The sequence below is a fragment of the Parasteatoda tepidariorum genome, chromosome 10 (genome assembly GCF_982258835.1).
Source record: "Parasteatoda tepidariorum strain Cologne lab strain chromosome 10, Ptep-v5.0, whole genome shotgun sequence".
In the NCBI taxonomy this organism is placed as follows: domain Eukaryota; kingdom Metazoa; phylum Arthropoda; class Arachnida; order Araneae; family Theridiidae; genus Parasteatoda; species Parasteatoda tepidariorum.
In genome coordinates, this window is record NC_141764.1 from 6,494,075 (window position 1) to 6,518,848 (window position 24,774).

At 28.0% G+C, this 24,774-nt stretch overlaps 1 protein-coding gene across 20 annotated transcripts in view; it reads left to right on the plus strand.

Moving 5' to 3' along the window:
- LOC110281900 (uncharacterized) overlaps window positions 1-24,774 on the plus strand; it is a 53,478-nt gene that overhangs the window by 19,193 nt on the left and 9,511 nt on the right. For 2 of the 20 annotated variants that reach the window (XM_087154139.1, XM_087154128.1), the window contains exons 5-13: window positions 1,304-1,503; window positions 4,342-4,443; window positions 6,149-6,212; window positions 7,691-7,809; window positions 9,198-9,321; window positions 13,487-13,565; window positions 16,682-16,830; window positions 21,890-22,056; window positions 22,480-22,701. In XM_087154139.1, coding sequence (XP_087010265.1) covers window positions 22,624-22,701 — 78 coding nt within the window. In that variant the 5' untranslated portion in view covers window positions 1,304-1,503; window positions 4,342-4,443; window positions 6,149-6,212; ... (4 more) ...; window positions 21,890-22,056; window positions 22,480-22,623. Of the gene's footprint in view, window positions 1-1,303; window positions 1,504-4,341; window positions 4,444-6,148; window positions 6,213-7,690; window positions 7,810-9,197; window positions 9,340-12,479; window positions 12,609-13,486; window positions 13,661-16,681; window positions 16,831-18,900; window positions 19,010-21,889; window positions 22,057-22,479; window positions 22,702-24,774 lie in introns of all 20 variants that reach the window. The other 18 variants (XM_087154126.1, XM_087154138.1, XM_087154141.1 and 15 more) reach the window with 15 other exon arrangements.

Here is a 24,774-nt window from a genome sequence, read left to right on the forward strand (position 1 = left end):
GGTAAAAAATTGTATTTTTTATTTTTAACAGTCGTTGAACAGACGACCCATGTTTTTGGGTTCATGACTACTACTAATATTCAACTCCGTAGCCTCGTAATTTTGAACCAATCCAGAAGACAAGGAACTCATCTCCAGAAGAAACTCTTAAATCAGTATCCCCAGAGGTATGATTTATGGTAGAATGGAGAACTATGTAACTTGACAGATTTAATGTGCATCAGTCACCATTTACTACGCGGAGAGTCTAGGGTTTGCGGAGATCGAACCCATGACCTCTTGGACATGGGCCCGGTGTCCTACCAACCTGGCTATCTGGCCCTTTGGTATAAATCTTGTCATTTTTTGGAGTGCAATTTGTTTTTGGGTTTGTTCAGTATGAAATGAACTAATTTATTGTTCAGATTGTTTTTATCTCCCCAGGATCTGAGATGAATCACCAGTTAATGTTTCATAATAAAATTAATCTTCATTAATGTGATAGTGATTTTAAAAAATTACTCATAGTTAATGGTGTTCTAACTAGTTTTACTTCCTTTTCATTTAATTAAAAGTATCTTCTGAAATCTGTTACTGTTATCTGGACTGATGCACATTAAATCTGTCAAGTTACATAGTTCTCCATTCTACCATAAATCATACCTCTGGGGATACTGATTTAAGAGTTTCTTCTGGAGATGAGTCTGTTGCTGTAATATTTTTATTAATCTTATTCAGGGTTGCGAAAAACCCACTTGCCCAGAGAAACCCGGTCAGGTTTTACTAGGTAAAACCCACTCTGAATAGCCCAGTAAAACCCACCCTAAAGTGGGTTTTTCTAAGATTGATTTCTTTTTTATCCTCTGTTATATTAAAGAGCTATTCTATTGAAATATATATGTAGTCTAGCCTAAGAAAATGAATCTATGGTAAAAAAAAACCAACAACAATCTGCAAAGAAAAATTATGTGTGGAATTCATGAAAAAAAATTTATTTAAAAAACTGAATAATTTGACTATAAATCATACAATAAAAGTTATTCCATAAGGGTTTTAATTACACAGACTGAGGAAATACATTAAAAATTCATCAGGTTATCAGTGTTATAATTCATCTATCTTAAATGTCTATGTATTTTAACGCCTTTTGTACACCCAGATTTTGTATCCAAGATTCTTATTAAAATTAATGAAATAGAATTTAGTAAATTGAATATTTAGAGCAACTTCAGTTAGTGCAAAAAAAAAGATGGCATCTCTGAACTAGAATCTACTTTTGTTTGAATAAAATCTCTTTTCCTGTTTTGTTTAATGCTACTTTAAGTTTTAGATCTTAAAGGTGGGAGATTTTTCTTCAATGTGGGCAAGGAGGGTAATAGCGGACTTTATGCCAGTGGCGATGAAAATGAGTGCCATCTATGGATCATGGCCATGTACAGGGCTACAGGACTATCTTGTAAACCAATTCCCCTCGTTTAACCTCAAACCAGCAAAAACTTCAAACCATATCTAGGTTACAAGGAGGTATGTAGCAATATTTGGCTTCAAAAATTAGCTCATATGATTGACACTGTAAAAAATGGATATTTTATCTCCTCTAACGTTTAGAGTAGAGATAGGACATAACTCCTTCCCAATTATTTTAAGATAGTTCTCATCTCACAAAAAATATTTTAATCTACTGATAAGATAGACTTTAAGCAAGTTTTTATACAAAATACATTTTTCTTCAACTGTGGTAGAAAAACCTTTTAAATATTTGTTTAGAAAATTAAAGAATGAAGAAGAAAAAATCTGGGTTTGATAATTTTTTCTTAAATATAAGAAAAAGCAGCTGTTTTTAATCAAAACTGTTTTTAGTAAAAACTACTGAATTACAGAAACAGGGGGAAAAGAGTAACTGGTTCAAAAAGAAGTTAAATATTATTAAGTTTATATTGTATTATTAGGCATATATATGTGTTATTTTTCATTGAAAAGCATTGCTTCTTTTTCCTTTTTAGAACTAGTGCCCCCTTCAATATTTTTCAGTGAAATGAACTTATACAGGTTTAAAAAATTAGATACAAAGAAACTTGTTTTAGATTGATACTTGTTATTTAATATTTATATGTAAAAAAATCTTTAATTTCTTTCACATGGTAGAAAAATTATTTTATAGTATTATGTGATATTGTTTATCCTTTTACGTGTCTACACTCTGCCATCAAAGCTTTTTATATAGTCCAGTCACATGTCTGATCACGGTAAACTGAAACAAGTAGATTTTAAAATCAGTTTTACTTGCAATTGATTACAATTTACTCTTTCTTGTTCCCGCAAAAATAACGAGACGAAATTTTGCCTTCTAAAGTTTTATTGTGATATTTCTAGGCTGAAGTAATGTTCCAAACGGATTGTCCAATCTGTTGCTTATGCCCGTAAACATGTTGATTTCTCTATGTTTCAGATAGCAACACTAGACTATTTGTAATGCGTTTTGAGAAAGTTTATTTTAAACTAGATATCAGCATGCATCGAACATGTAGATTTGCGATTAAACCATAAATTAAGAATGAATACATATTGTAAATGCAATTCGTTTTTTATGTAATTTTCTTGAATAAAAAAAATTTGGCACTTATATGATTGTTTTCAAAATTATGCAACCATTACAGGTTAATAGCTACAGGTTTATAGCAGATTAATAGCTATGTAGATTGAAAAGATTTAATAAAATTTCTCCAAACTTAATTACTTTTCTAGTCTTTTAGTTACTGATAATCTCATAATTTCCATTTATGCCTCTAATTTTCCATCAGCTGTGTGAGCAACATCTAAATTGACTGTGCCAATAAGTACCTAAGCTATTATTGTTGCATAAGTGCTTGAAACAAATTTTCTCCTGAAATTTAGAATCACTGATTTATATTTAAAAATCAAATTTATAATAAGTTTTATTTATAGTTATTTCAAACTTAAATTTTGTTATGGTATCCTTACCTAGTGTTAAGAATTAAACTTATCGAGAAAGCACTTTTTTTTAATAAATTAGTTTTTGGATGAATAGGAACTGTGATAAGGAACATTAAAAAATAGTATTTATTGTAAGGAGGGCAAAAAAGCAAAGCAAATTGGTAAAATTTTTCCTTCATTATATTTAATTTTTGGGGTAAAAACAAAAATACTTTTTTCCTTTATAATAATTTCATGTTATAATTTTCGTTTGAAATCTGATAAAATAATGTACTTAATTTAAATTTAGGAATTAAAGTTATACTACACAACATTTTCAAAATAATGTTTTTTTTTCTTTAAAAAAATTATCAACACCAATAAATGTATTCCAAAATTATCATTGTTGATAATAATTTCACATTAGTTTTTTCATTTAACAGCGCAGTTTTTTTATATTGTATTCTTTTCTATTGTAGCTCATTAATCGATTATATGTGCTCAAGAAATAAACATTTTTTTCCATTATTCTGTTAAGTTCAAAGTACTTTTAAAGAAAAAAAATTCTTTTAGAAAAGTTTTAGTTGTACTGCGCTTTTTTTTTTTTTTTTTTTTTTTTGGATACATCTTTAGTTTAAATATTAAGAGAAGAAAAAAAAACTATTTAGCCTATTAGAACCTTGATAATTTTGTTGTTCTTTAGATTTATACTGTGGGTTTTGTAAAATAAAATGTTTTAGTTGCATAGGTTAGTAGTAGAGAACAATTGCAATGTAACGGATTTTTTACAAAAAGTTTTACTATTCTTTGAAAAGTTGTTCAACTAATTAAACTTCTTTTTGCAATGAAGTTTTATTGTGCGTATTTATTAAATATTGAAAACTGATTTAGAAATCGGTGGTAAAAATAGAAAATCATCTCAAAAATATAAATTATTTACATTCATACTAGTATCGTTTTCAATTTAATTTAAAATTTGCATTATCATTCAATACTTTACATAAAAATAAATTGTTATACTATAAAAGTTAATTTTTCTACTTATGCATTACATTTGGATGGTTTGTTCAGTGTCTAAAATATTGTCGAAACATACCTAAGTTATTTTTAAAAGCTTAAATTGTATGAAACAGTGAGACATGAATGTATAAATTACATATTAAAAGAAATCTAAAGCTTTTTTATGTATCATTTACTTTATATGAATGATGCTTGATAAAAATTTATAAGAAACAATATTTTTTTAATTACTTTTTTAATTGTTAGCCATTTTTAAATACACTTCATAGCTTATTATGAAGATTGTATCAATGCTAAGAACAAGTTTATGCATGTTATAAATAATTAAGTATACTAATTTTATTGTAATATTGTGTGTGCTTTACGAAAATAATATTCTAAAAAAGTGAAAGTTATTTTCTACCTGAGGCCAGACGGCATTGGAACTGCGACTGTTGAAGAGAAAGATTTTTTTGCCGATATTAATGAACAATAAAGAATACTTCTCGAAAACCAAATTACTCGTTTTAGGTAAATATATTACTCTTTTCTTTATAATTTACTCTAAATTAGCTTATTGTTTAAAATCCACTCTCAAATTTGTTTTTCAGTTATCCTCTTAGAGGTTGTCTCTAATATACTCACTTTTTTTTCTCGCTCTAGACTTAGTTAATAGCAAACTTTTATCAATTTTCCCCAAAGCAGATAATATTGTTTACATTTCATTCAGTATAGCTAATTTTTGAAGCTCTTCTCATAACTCAACTTTTTTTTTAAATTTAAAATATTGTATATAAGAGAGCCATTCACTGTATTCAGAAGTTATTTTATTCATCTATTGTAACTTTTGATTTAGTATCTGCTGTGGAGCTGCAGAACAAGAAACTTTGTGGATTTTTCCTTGAATTGAATTTCCCTTTTCTTTAGAGTTCATACGTACCTTAAATGTGCTTAATAGAGTATAATTTTGCATCATGGAAATTAAGCACTGTTAAAAGTGCTTAAAAGTTCTTACTTGTTCTTCAAAAGAAAAAACGTAAATAAAAGCTTAACTTTTAAGTTATATTTTGTATTATTATTTTTTTCCCTTTTCAAAAATTTGATTCTTTTTTAATAAGTTGTTATTATGTCATGCAAATTTCTGTAATGTATTTTTGACACGTATTTTCTAGCTTTATAATATAAAAAAATATTTTCTAGTTTTGGATTTGTTCAATCCAAGCTGTGCTGCTGACAGGCTAAACGTGGGTGGTATTCTAGGTTAACCCACGAAAAAAAATCTGCATAAATCAAAAATCATAAATCTGAAGGGGAAAAAAATTATGGCTTTTGAGAATATCTGTAATAATCTGCTTGAAACCAAATTTTTTCTACTTTTTGCGTAATTTTAGAAGGAATTAATAAAAAACCAAAACAATTTGATTGAAACGACTGTATTCCTGTATGGAAATACTGTATTGTTTTTATGGAATTAAATCATCATCAAAATTAAATAAATGCTGAAAATTTTGTTCTTTCATAAACAACACATCTTTCCAAGAAATGAACAAAGAGGAATTTCATTTTTTTCTAGCTTTCATAAAACTAACTTTCTCTCTTTATAATGTAAACTTAAATCTGTAATTTTGTGAGGGAAAGTTTTTAGTGCTTCAAGTATAGGATGCTAAAGAGACTAATTTAACTTTAAGTTGCAACATTGGAACAATTTTATATTGAACTATAAAGTTTTAATTTTCAATATAGTACCGATATCTAAATGTTACTTTTTTTATTTAATTATAAATTCATACATAATTTTATTAATATTACATACCTGTGAAGAATTAAGCTGCATGTGCATCTTAAAATTGTGCTGAATTAAGCTTCGTAAACGCTAACTAGTAGATATTTTTGTGTTTATTTATTTTTTAAAATTTATTTTTTAAACCCTGAGCATATTCATAATTACACAAATATACATTTAAAAATTAGAAGATAGTGTCTACTAGCATCGAATGATTGCTTCCCTATTTGATAAAAGTGGGCTTTTTCTAAATTAATACAGTTATAAGTACAAAAGAAAAAGTTTTAGTAAAACGATTCACTGTTTATTTTGTTAATACTTATTTTATATAAGTATTTATTTTATTTTGTGTAGTTAGAAAATGTTAATTCAAAAAATTTTGTTGTTAAGCTTTGTGTTTTTCTTGTTATTAATAATCTGTTTTTAAAATACTTTTTACTTTTTTTTTTTTAGTTTTGATGCAATTGCCCCTACCTTTATGATGAAAGTGCTTACAAAAATTAATAACTCACCAAAGGTAAGGGGTCTTTTATACTTCAGATCTCATTGGAGACAAATGAATATGTTTCATTTCTTTTAAATTTTAGGTGTATTCCAGCTACAAAAAACTAAGCAAGTCTGAAATTGAAAATATTGTTGGATGTATACGGAATGCCATAAATTCTATGCATGTCTTATACATTATTTAGATAATGATTCACATTTTAATAAACATGTGATTCTCATTTTGTGTGCAATAAAGACACTATGGAATTGATAGGGTTATCTGGGAGTTGACTTTTATTTTTATTTCAATTTTTAGAAATCACTTAGAAACATTAGTAAAGACTGTCATATAAAAATAAAGAAACTTTAAATTTATTCCCTTAAATGTTTTTATATTTCTAAGAGTTTTTTTTTCAGTTAGCACAAAAACTTAGAGAGTGCAATACAAATGTTTGAGAGTATAGAATGTATGTGAGAGTAAATGTATGAATATTGTTTGTAAAGTGCAAAAGATAACTTTTTAAACTTCATGCCTATGCAGAAATGCTATGATACACTTATTACATAATGACTAAAACATTTCAGAAGCTCTTAGCGATATGTTATCTAAAACAAAAAGAAGAAGAAATGTGTGAAAAATCTTAAGTTGAAATTAAATATATTTAAAGCATAAAAAATATTAGATAAAAGAAGAAAATTCTCTAAATTACTTAGTTTTTAACATAAAAGAGGAAGAAAAGAAATTCCCATTTAAAAGTGAGAAAGTAAAATTACGAAATTTATTTATTAACTTGTGTGCAAAAATATCCAGATGGAAAAAAAGAAAATATAAATAAAGTTAAAAGGAATACAAAAATGGCTGAATAATATTACAGTTGACTTTTAATTAAAGAAATTAAATGTTAACAGAAAAAGTGGATAGAGAATTTGTCTTTCTTCGTTCATTAAGCTTTTGAAATTAAAGTTATATTTTTTTCTGACGTTTAAAAAGCCACATAATATTTTTTGGCATTTCTGTTTTAAATCAGAGTGCAAATATTATTCTTATGTGAATTTCATGGCTGTTGTAGATTCTTGTATGTCGCAATTTAAAACATTTTAAGAAAAGGTAGATTTTTCAAATTATTTTGCCAAAAATCGACGTGAGGAAAATGAGATGCTTTGTGTAATAAATTGTGTGAACTTCATGATGAGAAAAAAAACATGACCTTTAGGATGTTTAAAACTTTATTTTGTACAATTTAGTTAATAGAATGTCTTAATTTGTAAAAATACTGCACATATTAGAAAACAATCTTAACATATTGTGTCATGAAAAATTAATTAATCTTCGAAAATTTTTCTTTCTCTTACTTTTAAGAGTTTCAATATTTATTTTCACATTAAATTTGATGTCTCTAACTGCAACTGTTTGCACTCACTCCACCCATAAAAATCTTGTTTGGATTATCAGCTTCATTTTGCTGTTAATTTTCTTTTCCTGTTTTAAAATTATCAATATTTTTTTAGACTTTAAAAAGCCCTTTAAAACAAGGAAATTAGGCAAGAGAGTGTTTCTTCCTCTTAAGATGGGAGTAAATGGGATTCCTCTCTGTTTCATGCAGTGGGAAAAATTCGTTACCCAAAGCGTAAGTTTAGTTTATTTCCTATGGGATTCAATATTGATTTTGGCACTTGCTAAATAATTTAGATGATGTTGTTTATTTTATTTAGGTGATGCTTCAAATAAGTCAAATTACAATGTACTTCCTACTTGTCTAAAAATGTTTGAGAAGAATCCTTTCATTTCTAATCCTGAAATAAACAATTCAGAAATAAATACTCAATACAAATCTAAACTGCTTTCAAGTCTAAGCCACACTCCAAATTCTTAACACATTTTGTTTCACGCAAAAAATAGTTTAAAAGGTTTTATTGATATCAGACATGGACTTCAGGAATTGAAACCAGGATAGCCTGGTTGGTATGGCACTGCACTCAATTTCGTGAGAATGGGAATCCGAATCCAGCCTGCCGAAGACCCTCTGTATTGTAAATGGTGACTGGTGCACGTTAAATCTGCCAGGTCACAAAGTCTTCCATGTCCCGATGACAAATTACACCTCTGGGGGTTTTGGAAAGGAGATTGATCATTCTATGATTCTGGTCAAAATTACGATATGACACAGAAGACTGCAAAAGAATGCATTACACATTTTTAATTCTTAATAATGAAGAGTAACTTAAATTCCACCATCCTTTTCACCATAGAATACGTTGTGGGATTTATTTATAGACTATGTCAACCGTCATCTATCTAAAGGTACCTCATGATAGAGTCAAGTTAACATGTCTTATATAATAGTGAATTGGTATTTAATATTTATAGTGGTAGTTATGCCGCAACGTCTAATTTAAGAAATTATGGTTCTTTTGTACTTTCATATGGAATTCAATATGCTCTATGTTCATTTGCTCTAATGTCAAAGGAATAGGTGGACTTCCATGAAACTTTTGCTATCCATTGAATTTTTGCCTATGAAAAAAATTTTTTTTGAAAGAGCAAAAATATTTAACTCCTGTTTTTGAAGTGGTTTTCTTACAAAAAATTAAACAAAAATTTCATGTTATATTGGAATGAATAGTTCAACATTTATCAAAAGTAAGATTAACTTTCATATTGAAAATATACCAAAATGTTGCCTATATATGAAAACATCTGCTATTTTTGTTGTTTTTGAAAATATTATGATTTTTACTACTACTGAATGCTTTCATATTTTCATTATTTTAAAACCAAATGTTTGAAAGAGCAAAAATATTTAGCACCTGTATTTGATGTGATTTTCTTATAAAAAATTAAACAAAAATTTCATATTATATTGGAATCAACAGTTCAATTCAGATTTTCTAACTCACGTTAAAATAACATTGTGTCTATAAAATAGATGTATTGGTCGCAGTAATGACTGTATTTAATAATTATAGCCTTAATTCACTTACTGGTGTTTTCTAATCTTGTATTGTATATTTTTAGGAGGTGTTTTATATGACATCAATTTCTGCAGAATCTTTTTCCTTGTTTTTGAAAGAGAATTCCCTTTGTTGATGACATTGAAGCAAACTTTGAATGTGCACTTTGGTTAAGTGATGCTGATTATGTGAGTGCTCCATAGATTGTTTGTATCTTTTTTGAAACTACTAATAATATAATTAAAAATTTTGAGAAATAGTGGTCAAAGCTCTTATGTATCTTTCAGTTCACAAATTTTTGAGAACAATAACCCCCAAAATAGTTCTCCTCTGAAAGCCAATCACTCTGTTTTTATGGTTACATTTGCTTAAATTTCAATGGAGTGCCCATTAGCTTTTCCAAACTTTCTTCTACTCAATTTTTGCTTTAACAATTACTACTCAATTAGCAATTACTAACGCTCTACTCAATTTTAACTTTACTCATTTAGAAAGTAATGTAAGAATTTCAATACCTAAAGGCTCTATGATTGAGGAGTTTTTTTAATGTTAAATGTTCATTAAAGAAACCATTTTGTAGAAACTTTCTTGAAAAATTCTTGTTTCTTAATCAATTTGTTTCTTGTTAAAAAAAATCTGCGACTGAAAGTCATGTGACATTTGATTTATTTGCAGTACTCCACTCCCTAATTTTAGAATTACTTGTTTCTGTTGAATTTTTTTTTCTGCGTTATTTAATTTAGTTAAGGAAAATCTCTGAGCAGTATAATAAGGAGTTTTTAAAGTCACATATTCATATGTCTGATGATATGCATTACATTTTTCTTCCTTTTAAAAAACATCAAATTGGTCTTAGAGTTATTAAATTTAGTTTAATCATTATTTTCAGAAAAACTTATCTTGATCATAAAAAATCATGTCATATCAAATCATATCACAATCAGAACTTATCATAAAACTAACCACATAAAAATTATAATTTCTTGCAGCCATGTACTCTTTTGTCTGAAGACTAAATAATCTTTGCCTTTTTTTAAAAAAAATTTCAAAATATTTAACGAACAACTAATCTTAATATTTACTTCATTTATTCATTTCTTTTTTTTTGGGGGGGGGGAGGGTTTCTCAATTAAACTCATTTATGTAATTTTGAAAAGTTAGCTGAAAATTCCTTTTTTCCATTTTCGGAAGTTATCATAACTATACGGTCTGCCTTCAATATGAATTTTCTTGAATTAGTTTAATCGGAAAACTAAATCATTTATATTTATTTAAATGTAGAGAGATTTTTAACTTATCAAATAGAAGGATTTTTTTGTTCTGACCTCCCATCACCATAACATTGCATTAGTCACATGTCAGCTGATAACAGAAGGAAACTCATTTTATTTGTATCAATCTATCTTCTTTGTAATTTCTATATATATTTAAAAATAACTCATCTTTTCATGTAAGTTATTTATAACCAGAGTGAGTCTTATTCCTTCAATTTATGAATTATACAATGATCTTTGCATTCAGATTGTTTTCAAATTACTTATCATGATTTTTATTCTAGCAAATTTAGGAATTTTACATTCTGACATGAAGACACATTGCATTTCATTTTGACATGAATTATAAATAGCACACATCATGTTTGAAAATTTATAAATCAGTGATTTAGCTGATTATAGAAAACCATAATGAAGATTAAATAGGTTTTAAATGAAATCTTTAGCAATGTACTGAGTGTCACTCTGTTGCTACTATTGCCAACTGGCAGGGGGGTTAAATTACAGAGTATGTAATATAATTTGAATCAAGATAACTGATTTTTTGTTATAATCAGGCATCTCCTGTTGTAAATGTTTTTATTAGCCTCAATGTGAAAATAAATAAAATCCTTTTTTTTTTAAATATTTTCCTTCATTTAAAAAAGTAATCAGATTTAGTTTGTTAATATATACACACTACCCTAAAATAATGGTAGAGACACTTTCAGTTTTTGACATTTTTTTAAATTTCTCAATAAATGCTTAGAAAACTATTTATTAACTTTAGAGATGTTTAATTTGTGTGATTTTTCTTACTTAGCAATGAAGGTTAATGCTTTCAGAGATTTGAGAGACTGACAATAAATTACAAAAGAAAACAAGTATTTTTAAACATCCTATGACAGATAATCAAGAACTAAACTTGTAACTTGTATCAATTACTTTGATTGGTATTTTACTTTGAAATAGCAACACAAAATTTCCTAAACTTAGCCTAAATATTTCTGGAAATATGGACAATTTTATAAAAAATGTATCTTTCTGTTTTACGTTATTAACTTTAAGATTATTCTATAAAATTAAGCAAATTTTTTGGAACATTTTAAAATTTATTACAAAATTATAGTTTTAAAATTTGAAATAAATTTGACAAAAACTGCATAAAATATGAGTTTATAAAGTAATTTTTTTATACTGTAATTTTGTAAGGAATTGTATTTAGCTACTAATGAAAAGAGTATTTCAATATCTTAAAAATTTAAAATGTTTCAACCAATTTTCTAAGTAATTTTTGTACTTTTTTAAAAAATTACAAAACCATTAGGAGTTTTCACAAATTTCATTTTGAAGCCACAGCTGTTTTTGCCGGTGACATTTTTAATAAATCTTGTTTCATAATGCAAAATGAAACTTGTAGAAAAACCCTTATCATTTTGAGCTTACTTTTAAAGAGTACAAAAACTACTTAGAAAATTGCCTGAAATTTTTTAAATTTTTAAGATACTCAAATCAGAATATTTTCATTAGTTGCCAAATACAATTCACTACAAAATTCTGAAATTTTTTTAAAAAAATTTTCTCTGCATGCGCAGTATTAAAGAACTACTTTAAATACTCATATCTTAAGCAGTTTTTATGGAAGTTTAAAATATTAAATCAATAGTTTTGTAAATAATCTGAAATATCTCTAAAAAATTTGTTTACTTGTGTAGAATATTTTTAAAGTTACAGCAAAAAAACATGGGACAAGGAAAAAAGTTTTTTATAATCTCCATAAATATTTAGCATAATATAAATAATGATAACCAAAATAATCAATACAAATTAAAAGCTTCTTAACTGATTTCCTGGCATAGGGTGATCAAAAATACTATTTTTCTTTTTGTGATTTATTGTTGGTGTCTCAAACTTCTGAAAGCTCTAAATTTTATTGATAAGTATAAAAAATTTAATGAACTAAAAAACTCTGAAGTTACTAAATAATGCTCTAAGTATTTCTTGAGAAATTTTAAAAAAATGCCAAAAATTGAAAGTGAAAAAACTAAAAACTCTTCCATTACTGTAGGATTGTTTATATATATTTGTTTCAGAGTCATGACACAATGAATGATTATATGGTGTCTTTGGCATCTAGAGGTCTGATGTTCAATTTATTCTCTGTGAATAATAGGAGGTGTAGGGGAATGCACAAACCTCAGTTTTATGAAAGTTTTTCTAAGGTATAAATGAAGATTCTTTGCCCAAATTAATGTTATGTAATTTTACATCTGCTTTCATTTTTTTGTTTTTTATTAATTTATTTATTATTATTTTTTTTTTTTTTTTACCTTCCAGCAAAGGCGATTGCAAAAATCTCTGTAACATGCTTTTAGAGGCGAAACTTTATTTTGATAGATACTCCCCCCCCCCTTTTTTTTCCTTCCAGGAATGAAAAATTATAAACCCAAAGGCTGTCCCTCTTAATAAAAAATATCTGAACTTCACTGTACTTATGTGAGTGGTTGAAGGTTAATTGTCGTTTTGTAATATGAATTTTGTTATTTTTGTTTTCATAATATTACAATCAATGCTTCCTTGCTTGAAAATATTCATTAAATTCTATGAAAATAGTTTTTTTTTCCTTGGAAAAAAAATTATTGTCTTATTTTTTCTACTACTAAAACAGATACTTTGTCATACTGCCTCTATTCAAAAGGAACCAAAGATCATTTCAAAAGCTACTAAATCTTCAGGACATTATAGTTGGTATAAAATTTGTATGGGCATAAGTAACATCATTTTTTTAATAAAGTTTCATTATGCGCAAAATCTTTTAAAATATTCTTACTATATCTTGAAATTCTCAGAGAAAATATTTCTGGAGTTAATTTTCATTATAAGGTAGCATTGATCTTTCTGGAAAGCTTTAAATTTTTTAGACTTGTGAATTTTATGCTAGATTTCTAGATCCAGCTAAAATATTCAAAATTTACATTTATTTGTTTTTAAAATGGGTATTTATGGTTATGAATTGTTGGTAACTTTTTAATTTGTATTTTATTAGACAACTTGGATTTTTTGCAGCTTATGAATTAAGTGTTTTATATATTCTTTTCAGGTTCTTCTCTTAGTATGAGACAGCTACAAGTTGACTTAGTTCCTTATCTTTCAAAATTCCAATTGAAAGATTTAAACTGGTATTAACACTTTAATATTGTATTTGAAGAAAAAAAATTATAGATAAAAAAAACCGAAAGAATTAGGAAATATGAAAATAAAAAAAGTTTTTTAGGTAATTAATTATAATTTTATGTTCTAATTTTTTAATTTTAATCCTCGTAGTGATACAATCTACTAATTAAGCTATATTAAGTCAATTATTCTTTGAAACAATTAAATTCTCTTCAATTTGGTTTTTATTGTTATTTATTTTGTTTTAAAACATATCAATTATATTTTAACAAAAATGTAAAATATGTTTTGAAAAAATATGCATTACTAGTTATTTTTACGTCTAAAAATATTTAGACTTGTCTTAATGGTGAACACATATGATTGCTATTACTTTGTACTTGTATATTTACTATCTTTCTTTTATTCTCTAATGTAGTGTATTTGCCTGTAAAATATTGTCTATTTTACGGAATTTTGTTTTTAGTTACTTTTTCTCTGTAACTAAACAAAACGGTAATATCCAATTTGACGGTCAACGGTCATGGTCCAATTTGAATACAGGGTGTTTGTAAAGTCCCGGACCCATTTTGATGTTTAATAACTCATAAAATAATAAAGATAGATTAAAATTAATAACATAAATGGTTAGATAGACTCAAAAAGTTTCCACCCTTGTCAATGAACTTCCACGTGTGTCCCCTTCTTTTTTAGAGGTTTACAACAGATATGGTAAGAAGGATAGAAGATGGTGCTGATTTTCTGAAGTGTATAATGTTCTCCGACAAAGCATCCTTTCATGTTTCCGGCATTGTTAATTGCCATAATGTACGCATATGGGGATCTGAAAACCCCATGAGTACCATGAGACACAAAGGGACACCCCAAAGGTTAATGTGTGGTGTGGACTAATGCACGACCGAGTCATTGGGCCTTTCTTTTTTACAGAAAAGACGGCCTCATTAGTCATATACTTAGACATGTTGGAAAATTTTGTATTTCCACAACTAGAAGAGCTTCAGCCACATGTCTTTTTGCAACAAGATGGTGCACCACCTCATTGGGGTATCATCGTTCGCTGTTCTTTGAATGACCATTTTCCAGGAAGATGGATTGGGCGAGGAGATCCAATTCCTTGGCCACCCAGATCACCTGATATAACGCCGCTGGTTTTATGTTTACAGGAGAATCGGGTCGAACATTGATGACCTAAAAGCCAGTGTTACAACCGCAATAGCTTCTGTGGATGCCGACATACTTGCCGCTAACCTGATGTGATATTGACTATCGACTTGATATTCTCCGTGCAACGAAGGGGCACACATGGAAGTTCATTGCCAAGGGTCATGAAACTTTTTGAGTCTATCTAACCATTTATGTTATTAATTTTAATCTATCTTTATTATTTTATAAATTATTAAACATTAAAATGGGTCCAGAACTTTATAAACACCTTGTATTATGGACAATATTGTTATACATAATATTGACTACGAATTTCTTCATTTTAAGGCTATTACATATATACATACATTGTAACCTATAGGGCGACATTGTGGGTCCCCTATTAGGTCTATAATTATTTCCTCTTGTAGGGTTCACTAGTTTCTGGTACTAACTTCGAATTTCTTCATTTTAACGCTTTTCAAAACATTATTATATATAAAATGTTATAAATTTATTTATAACATTCAGTTATGCTTTATTCTGTACCCATTATTTACAATACGTACTCATTACATGACCCAGCACCTTGCTTAGTTTTACTGTCCTTTAACAGCTTGGGTGGCCCTGGACACACAATCTCACCATTCCATCAAACGATGGGTAGTGTATTGGTAATGGGGTCGAATCCCATTGTAACCATCTTTGAGATGATGTTGCTATTCTTCAACTAAAGCTTATAAGCCATGACATGCAGCCAACAATAAATAACTTAATTTAACGGCAGTAGTTGGAATGAAACGTTATTTTAGGCCTAGTCAGATAACGTGAACAGTTATTGAGTTGGTACTTTTCTGTCTAAACTGTCACATTATACAAACGAGAGGATAGTTTTTACCTACACCTTGTTGCGTGAATGCGATGAGGTTAGTTTGACGCTAAGATGGAATTAACGAACCTGGCCTGTCTCACAGCGATGTCCTTAGAAAATACGTCACCGGAGTACTTACATACACCTGTGCTCAAAAGACTAGTGAGTCTTTGTCAGATTTCAAGAACAGATTGTACAAGCTACGGAAGTTGATCGAAATAATATAAGAGATCAGGAGAGGCTTCCTTAAATCAAATATCTTCAGTGATCAAGGGGAAACGAACCAGCTACCAATTTTGTTGCATTTCAAATTTCACCCACCCCGGGCTCGTCTTAGAAAGGTTTAGGAATCCTCTATTGTAAGAAATTTTTATGATTTAAAAAAGTTCTTAAATGTGGGATAGAATAAAGCACATTATATTGAGGTACCACAATATTTTTCCAGTGTTGGGATTTTGGACTTCTTAAACTTATTTTGGACAGGACACGTCGATTTTACTGCCCTAAACTGACTAAAACTGTCTTAAAGTGTCCAAAACCTTGAACATTGGTAAAAGGTAATTTAATTCTATATGCGTAACAATTGTAGGCATAATAATTGTATAGATTAATAAATATTTGATACTTTTTCTACAATTTGCTTTAACTTGTTAAATTAGAATGATATAATATGAAAAGATTTATAATTTGTGAATCTCCACAATTCAATGAACAACAAAAGTGAATGAATAATCTTTAAATATGACTAAATATGCTTTTAATACTGTTAAATAATGTTTTTGCATCAGGATAAATAATACAGTATTAAAAATAATAATAAACTTTTTTTAATAAAACAAAAACTTTGGCTTCATTTTTCCTGTGCAAAAAGTAACTTTATTTTCCACAATACTTATTTTTAATTGCGACATAATTTGAATAAAAGAATTTTTTTCGGGTTAAAAAAGTTTTGAGCAAGCAGATTTTAGACAGGACAGTTTAAACTGTGATTTAATCCATTCTGTCCTAAACTTTGCCAACTCAGTATTTTTCTCTAACTTTAGTAATTTTATTCTATGACATGTTATACAGAGTTTTTTCTTTTTAAAAAAATGTTTATTATTTTAGAAAAGGAAGGACATGCTGAGGAAGAAGTAAAAGTTCCTCCCCGAGTGTTCACCTGTCATTTTCGAACCATAAATGTTACCCGTGATAATGATTACATCCAGATTGTTTTGAAAATCACCAGAGGGAAATCTATATTCCTCACTCATGAGGTAATATTATTATTATTATTATTTGCAGCATTGATGCAATTTAATTAGCTCTTGTAATATCTCATTCATGCGTAAAAAGTGTTTTTCAAAGGGAAAAAAAAAACTCTAATACAGGGTTGGGTTCCCATGGTCCTTAAAAGTCCTTAAAAACTGCTTAATTTTTATTTTAGAAAATAAGGTCCCTTAAAAGTACTTACAGGGTATCCGCGCACCTGGAAAGTCTGAATTTCGGTATTTAACAAAATATGTCATGATTTTAACTGTTTTTTTTATAAAAAAATCATGGATTTAGGTCGTGGAAAACTTTTATTTTTAAAATGGAATCCCCCCCCCAATTTCATGGTGTTCCGAATATCTGAATTTGTAACAAAATCCCCAGAGTCATATTTTATTAAAATGTAAAAAGTTTTTATCATGTTCTTTAAATATTATTATGTTCTTTCAAAAAATGAAAGGAAAAACATAATTTCTGGAGCGAAGTATCTTTTAAACTTCTTTGATTTCAGAATTATTATAATTTTTTATTTTATTAATTTAAAATTCTAGTTGGGCAAGCCAGTCATTGGCAAATTTTTTTTATTCCAAAATGAAAACAGAAAAATCAGGAGTATGTCTATCCTTTATGATGAGCGAGAAAAGTATCTTTAGAATATAATTCTGCAAAAGAAAAAAAATTTGCTCAGCTATTATTTTTTCAGCTATTTTATTGCTTCAACTCTTTCTTTACTCCGTTTTTTTTTAAATTTAAAATCAATAAATATGAAGATGCAGAATATAACAGTTTTGGTTATACCTATCATTTTAATTATTGTTATTATAATACTTTTTAAATTTATTATTCTGGTTTTGTCGGAGAAAATAGTAGCTTCATTAAGTCATGAAAAGTTCTTGGAATTAGTCATGAAAAGTCATGAATTGGAAAATCTAAAGTATAGCAGATACCCTGTACTTAATTTTGGTACAAAGTTTTTAAAAGTCCTTAATTTTTCTGCATCACTATTACTTGATAGGAACAATTTTTTCAGTCTTACAAAAATATTTTTTTTTTTAAAAAAAGTCATTCTTTTATCATCTAGAATGAGACCATGTATTGAGGGTAGAACATTTTAGAAAAACAAACTTTTTGTCATAGCTTAATATTTAGCATGATTGGCCCACAACTGAATATGTGATGCGTGCCCAACAGCGAAATATAGAAACTTGTGTTAATAATTATTTCAATGTTTTTCTCAAATTTCTTTATTTGCCCTTTTTTTAAATGTATGAAAAAAATTGCGAATCTTGATTTCTGCCCTTAATTTTACAATTCAATTTCAATGAAATGATTAAGAATGGAATATGGTTTAGTTTCACAGATGTTGTTAACATTTAACAATCTGAAAATATTTTTTTAAGAAAACACAACTCGGATTTGCAGAAATTACCTGATCCTACTTTGGCGAACCCTGTTAATTAATGCAATTATATCAGTACATGCGTTATAATAAAATTGTTTTTTATTTGTTGATGTTTTTAAGAACTGTCACTGGTGGTATATTCGATGATAAACAATCATACTATTTTAAAGTCCGTAATTTTTCGAAAAAGTCCTTAATTTTTTCAAAAAAAATTTTGCTACTCATTTATCTGAAGACTACTCTCTGCAACAAATTGCTATCAATTATACTTCTTATTTTTTATTATTTGATTGAGTATTTGCTGAAAAAGTTTTTTAATTATTGGCTACTTAAATTTTAACTTCATTTTAAATTATGTCATTTTATAGGCCAAAATACAAACTTAGGATGAAATCAGAATTAGTTAAATAGTTTCGAAGCAATCAAATAAAAAAAAATTCAATACTTAAAAGCTATTTACTTGGTCTAATTTGTTAAAAAATATAAAAGGGAGTGAAAGTTAGTATTCAGAAAAAATGTGATTTTTTATTCTGATTTCATTACTTAAATAATTGTCAGCTTAAATTTTATTAGTACTAATTTTTTGATAGTACTAGATTTGTTTATTTATAAAATACATATATTAATTATTTAAAAAAAAAATATTGATATTGGGCCGATTATTCGGTCTTAGGCTATTCAACCAAATCACTAGTGGTCAAGCTTCACTATACTGGAAATTAACAACAGTAAGATCTATTATTATTTTAAGAATAACTATTACACTGTGAAGAAACATGTAGGTATGTGATTTTCCTATTTTATCCAAATGGGATTGACTCTTCCTTTGAGGTATCAAAGGTTTGACAATTGAAAGTTCTAGTCAACCACTACTAAACAGCATTTTAAGGAATATTTTGGTCTGTTTGTAATTGAATGTTTCATCCAACTGAATTACTTCAGGGCCCGAATTAGCCAAATTGGGGCCTGGGGCAAAAGCTTTTCTGCCCCCCCCCCTCTGCTTCACTACTTCTGTAATGAAGAATTGAACTTTATGGAGGTATTTAAATTTTTCACCATTTAAATTTGTCCATCGTAATTGCCAAAATTTAGCTGAATTCTGCACTAGAAAGCAATGGATTTACGAAACATAGATTTTTTGTCTTCATATGATAAATTAATGAAGAAGCTAACATAAAACTGACTGATTTTTACTCTCTACTGATATTTTGTTTTTTAAAAAAGGTTCATTTTATTAAAAATTTATTAGGGGCCATTCACTAATTTACATTTAGTTTTCTCAATTTGCTTAACTCTTTAAATATTTTTATAAATTTGGTATTATCAATATTAATGTTGTTAATGTTTTGTTAAATATACTATTAAAAATAACATTTATTTAAATTTTAAGAAAATTACGCTCGATAACCTTAAATAATAGCTAATAACCTTAATAATAATAACCTTAACACCTTAAATAATAGTTTACACCTTAATAACCTTAATAACCTTAAATAATAGTTTTGAATTACCTTTTACAGAATTAAATAAAGTCATTATTAATTTAAAAAATAGTATGAGCCACTCAATATTGAATTTATTTAAATTTCTTTTGCCAAATGCTCTTTTTTTTTTAAAGAAATATTTCGGCAATATTAAATAAATTTTTAGGTCTTTTCCAAACTGAAACACCATTTATTCACTTGCTGTATCATGAAATGGTGCATTGTTAGGGCGTTTTTTAAAGAGTTCTGCTTTTCATGTTTGTCAGGAAAGGACTTAAAATCATTGGATGTAGAAAACTCAGAAATTTGGCAAAATTCAAATTTAATGGATGTTGGACTAGATACCACAAAAGCGATGACATCCTTATCTTCTTCAGAAAAAAAATTTTGTATTTAGGTGCCAGGTCTTTTTACTTGGCATGCGCAAAAAATTTATTAAAAGCATTGCTTCTTAAAAATAGTTTACTGTACCATCTGAAAGTGTTGCATTCTGTAATGAGAATGGAAGACACTTCTAATAAGATATCTGGCAACAGTAACCCCATCCATTATAAAACCTGGAGAGGCATCTTTGTTACTAGATGAAGGGACAAGGTTACATGGGGAGCCAGAAGGTTATTCTTCTGACTCAAATGAATATGCACCAATTGATGTGTTTTGAAAAAACTATTTTGTGAAGAAAGATAATTTGAGAAATATCAAATATCCTCTTATAACAAAGCTCTTTTGTGCGTACCACATGGGAATGCCAATATTGAAAGAGGTTTAAGTGTGAACAAAAAGCTACTTGACAATAAGGCAAGTTTAAATTTGCATAGTGTTAATAGTTTGAGAGAAGTTGTGTCACATATCAACAAAATAGAGGTTTAAATAACTTTAAAATTGACAAAGATATTATTAAAGTGGCTCGTGCAACAGTAAAAAAATATTCTGCTCGATTAGAGGTTGAGAAAAAAGAAAGCGAAAAACACTGAAACCGAGGAAAGCAGATTGAAAGCTGCTGAAATTGATTTGCAAAAAAAATTGAAGGCTTCTCAGGATCTCTTAGCCGCAGCTGAAGAAAATATTAAAGATGGGTAAAATAATAAAGACTCCTCAATTACAGAGAGCGGGCAGATCCTCTTATCTGAATCTAAGTCGAGGATAGCAGAATATTTATCAGCATTGGAAGGTACCAAAAAGCAACTTAATTTGTTAATGCAGGGACCTTCAAAAAAGTGTAAAAAATAAGATATGTTATTAATGAACAAAATGAAAAATTCTTGTTATTAAATTCTTGTTTTAATTCTATTTATTAACTATGCTCCAAATCTTTGTTTTGCTGCTCCAAAATTGCTTTTTTGTTGCTCCAAAACCATGTTTTGCCACTTGAAGCCCTGCCCTTCTGATGTGGGGCCCGGGGCAACTGCCCCGTATGCCCCTACCTGCCTTTGTCTGCCTTTGATCTTCTTTAAGAGTATTAAGTATTTGTGTATTTGTTCTTTTCAGTAAAAAGTGCTTAATTCAAATATAACTAAATATAGAGCTACCAACTGTAGTAGATTTTCCAGTAGTCTACTGGTTTTTGCCACTCCTGGTTTTTGTAAATTTTAGAAAATTCCCTAAAATTGAGTAAGTTTCTTACAAAAATCCATATTGAAATAGATTATTTGCTTGTTTGAATATTTAAATAAGTATTATTAATACATAATGAAGCGAGCTTCATTTATAGAAATCAATTTAAAGCTTTTTTTTCTTCTAAAATGTTCAGTTGATTTTTATTCAGAACTCCATTTTAAATTAATTATAAAAGCTCTTTTAACTATCTTTTATGAATTAAATGCCTTTTACTTTTCAAAATTATGAGTAAACATAGTGTGTAACATTTCAAGTACATTTAATGACAATCATTACTGGAAAATATTGCAGTTTTTCTATTTTGATTACTATAAAAATCCCTAAAATTCCCCATAATATAACGTACATTATGCAACAATTATTATGAAATTTATAATATTTTTCCTATCCTTGTGTGCAGCTATATTAGTAAGTGAAGTAAGCTTACTAATATCGCTGCCAGCTATGTTAGTAACTTACTCAATTTTAGTTCTGCCTAAAAGTTATGAACATTTCTAATAATAATATAAAGTTGTTAAGTGAAGTAAAAAGTTAAGTGAAATGTTTTTTTTTTTTTTACAGACTTTAGTTGAGTTGAAGGAAGCCATAAATAAAGCTGGTAATGACAAAGATTGTAGGCTATTAATTTTAAATGGATTTGGGCAAACATTTTGCCTAGGGCTAGACGTAAGACCGCTTGTGGAAGATCATAAAAGTGAAGTTGTTGGTGATATTGCCAATGCTGTCAAGTAAGTGCTGTTCTGTAATATAATTTAGTTTTTAAATTCTTAAACATTGAAATAATGGTTCTTTAACTGTAGATTAATGGATTACTGTGAAATCTAAAATATGGAATTGTTGATCATTTTGAAGATTTTTTACATTGTCAGGGATCTGTCCTGGACAAATTTACTTCTGTTTTGCGCTACTATCACAAATAATTTCACAGGACTGCCACTCCACAGGGAAAACCTGGAAAATACAGGGAATTTAAAAATCATCTAAAATAACAGGGAAAATGCAGGGAATTTTGTTTTTTAAAAAATAATGACCACTCAAAGCATAATCTATGAGATATTTAAGGATGATATTTCAGCTATACTAAACTATTTTATATACTGGCATTATTTAAGTATGTTCAAGCTTTTCCTTTTTTTCTCTAACTTTTCCAGCAATTGTAACTAGCATAATACAGTAAAGAACCCGTTATCCGAAAATCAGAAAATGGCCTTGGATTAACCATATCATATGGCCTTGGATTAACGATTTTAAACCATGCAGATGTTACACTAGCCACAAGCAATGCATCTTTTTGCATGCCATATTCAAGACTTGGGTACATGCCAGAAGGGGGTGCTACACTTACCCTCCCACAAGCTGTTGGAACAACTATAGTGAGTTTCTTTATGTTGCTTTCAAATCTGTCCCAATAAAATACTTAGTTCGTTAGGTGAAGTAACCATACCTGCCAAGCAGGGTTGGGGTTTTGGATGTCCTAAACTGGTTTTGGACATGACACGTGGGTTTTACTGTCTGAAACTGGGTAAAACTGTCCTAAACTGTCTTGAAGAGTTCAAAACCTTGAACTTTGGTAAAAGGTAAAAATTCTATAGGTGTAACCATTGTACACATAATAATTACATGTATCAATAAATATTTGATATTTTTTATACAATTTACTATAACTTATTAAAAGAAAATAATATAATAGGAAAAGGCTTATAATTTTTGAAGCTCCACAATTCTTTGAACAACAAAAGTGAATACCTAATCCTTTAAATATAAATATGCTTTTAATACTGATAAATAATATTTTTGCATAAGGATAAAGATGGCAATATTAAAAAATAATAATTTTTCTTAAAAATTTTTTTTATAATTTCTGCATTACAGGATGATAAAAAAGACATCGATTTTTATAAAAAAATTGTTTTTAAATATAAATATATGAGTTTAAATTGAAAATACAAAATAACTGAAAAATGTACTAACAGTTTTGAAGGGCATAACATCAGTTACTGACACTGGTTATGTATCACCACTATGCTAAAAGAACTGAACATGAATAAAATAAAAGTATTCTTGAATAGTACTATAGATAAATAAACCTGTTTATGACAAACCAAGCACTTAGTCCCTAATATTTTAACCTGTATGGCAAGGCCAAACTTCAGTTATGTTCTATTGAATGAGAGGACCAAACTTGATTACTGATTAATCTTCCTTTGTTTAAATTGAAGAGTCAAACAATATTAATAAAACATTATACTTTTAAAAACAAATATCCTCTAGTGTATTTAATTATTAATATGTTATTAGTTCTATGTTTATTTTACCTCTTAAATATTGTTCAGATAAAATTGTGACATAATTTGAGTAAAAGGGTTTTTGAACAGGGCGGTTTAAACCAGGATTTAAACCGTGGATTAATCCACTCTGTCCTAAATCTTGCCAACCCTGCTGCCAAGTTTCCTGTATTTTACGACTATCTCCTGTTCACCTGTACATTCTCAAATTTCTCCGTATCTTTTGAAAAAATTTTTTGCTGATAAAATAAATCTCCTGTTCACTTGTACATTCTCAAATTTCTCCGTATCTTTTGAAGAAATTTTAAAAAAAAATTTTTTTTTTGCTGATAAAATAATTGATGATGGCAAAAATACTTCTCTTATTCCTCAACGGATGGTGCTATTGCCAGTACTGCAGTATGTTGAGTGTTTATATTTTAATAATTATAAATAATGATTTAAAAAATCTTAATTAGAGAGTAAGATTTAAATAAATATTTTTTACTTCGCTAACTGTTAGTGCTGATATTATTTCCAACTTTGAATTTGATTTACATGATTATGCGTGATAAAAACTTTACTTGTAGCTTAAAAAATGCTGCTAGTAACATCTCCGTTATTTTATTTCTCCAATGTTGGCTGGTATGAGTAACAATATTTGCTTGATTTTTGCTTGTTCTTTATTTTATACTCATTTATACAAAAATTACAAAAAATAATCACTCTATATTGCTTTTGAACTATATATTTGAATTTATACTTATTAAAATTAGTTTGCTCATTTAGAAGGTAAACTTCAAGTATGCTAAGATTCCAGATTCATACCTTCTGTATAACTCATTAAGTAATAATTAAAGAGAGGGAGGCATACAACTAAACTTGTCAATGTTTCTCCATTTTAATGATATGTAGAATGCCTGGGTTACAAGTTTATTTTTTAACAACAGTGCCTAATTTTTTTAATGGCCCTACTGTATTTTGTATAAATACCTTAGATATTGTAATACCATTGCTAGTGATTACATTATTGTTTATTATGACAAGCTGTGGTTTGCTAGTTTGTTTACTTTTCCCAAGATGTTGTAAAGTTTTCTAAAGAATCACAGCAACATTCTTGCGTTAAAGAGTTCTTGTTTTAAGAATTTTTATACTTGACATCTCTTTCATTTGTAAATATTT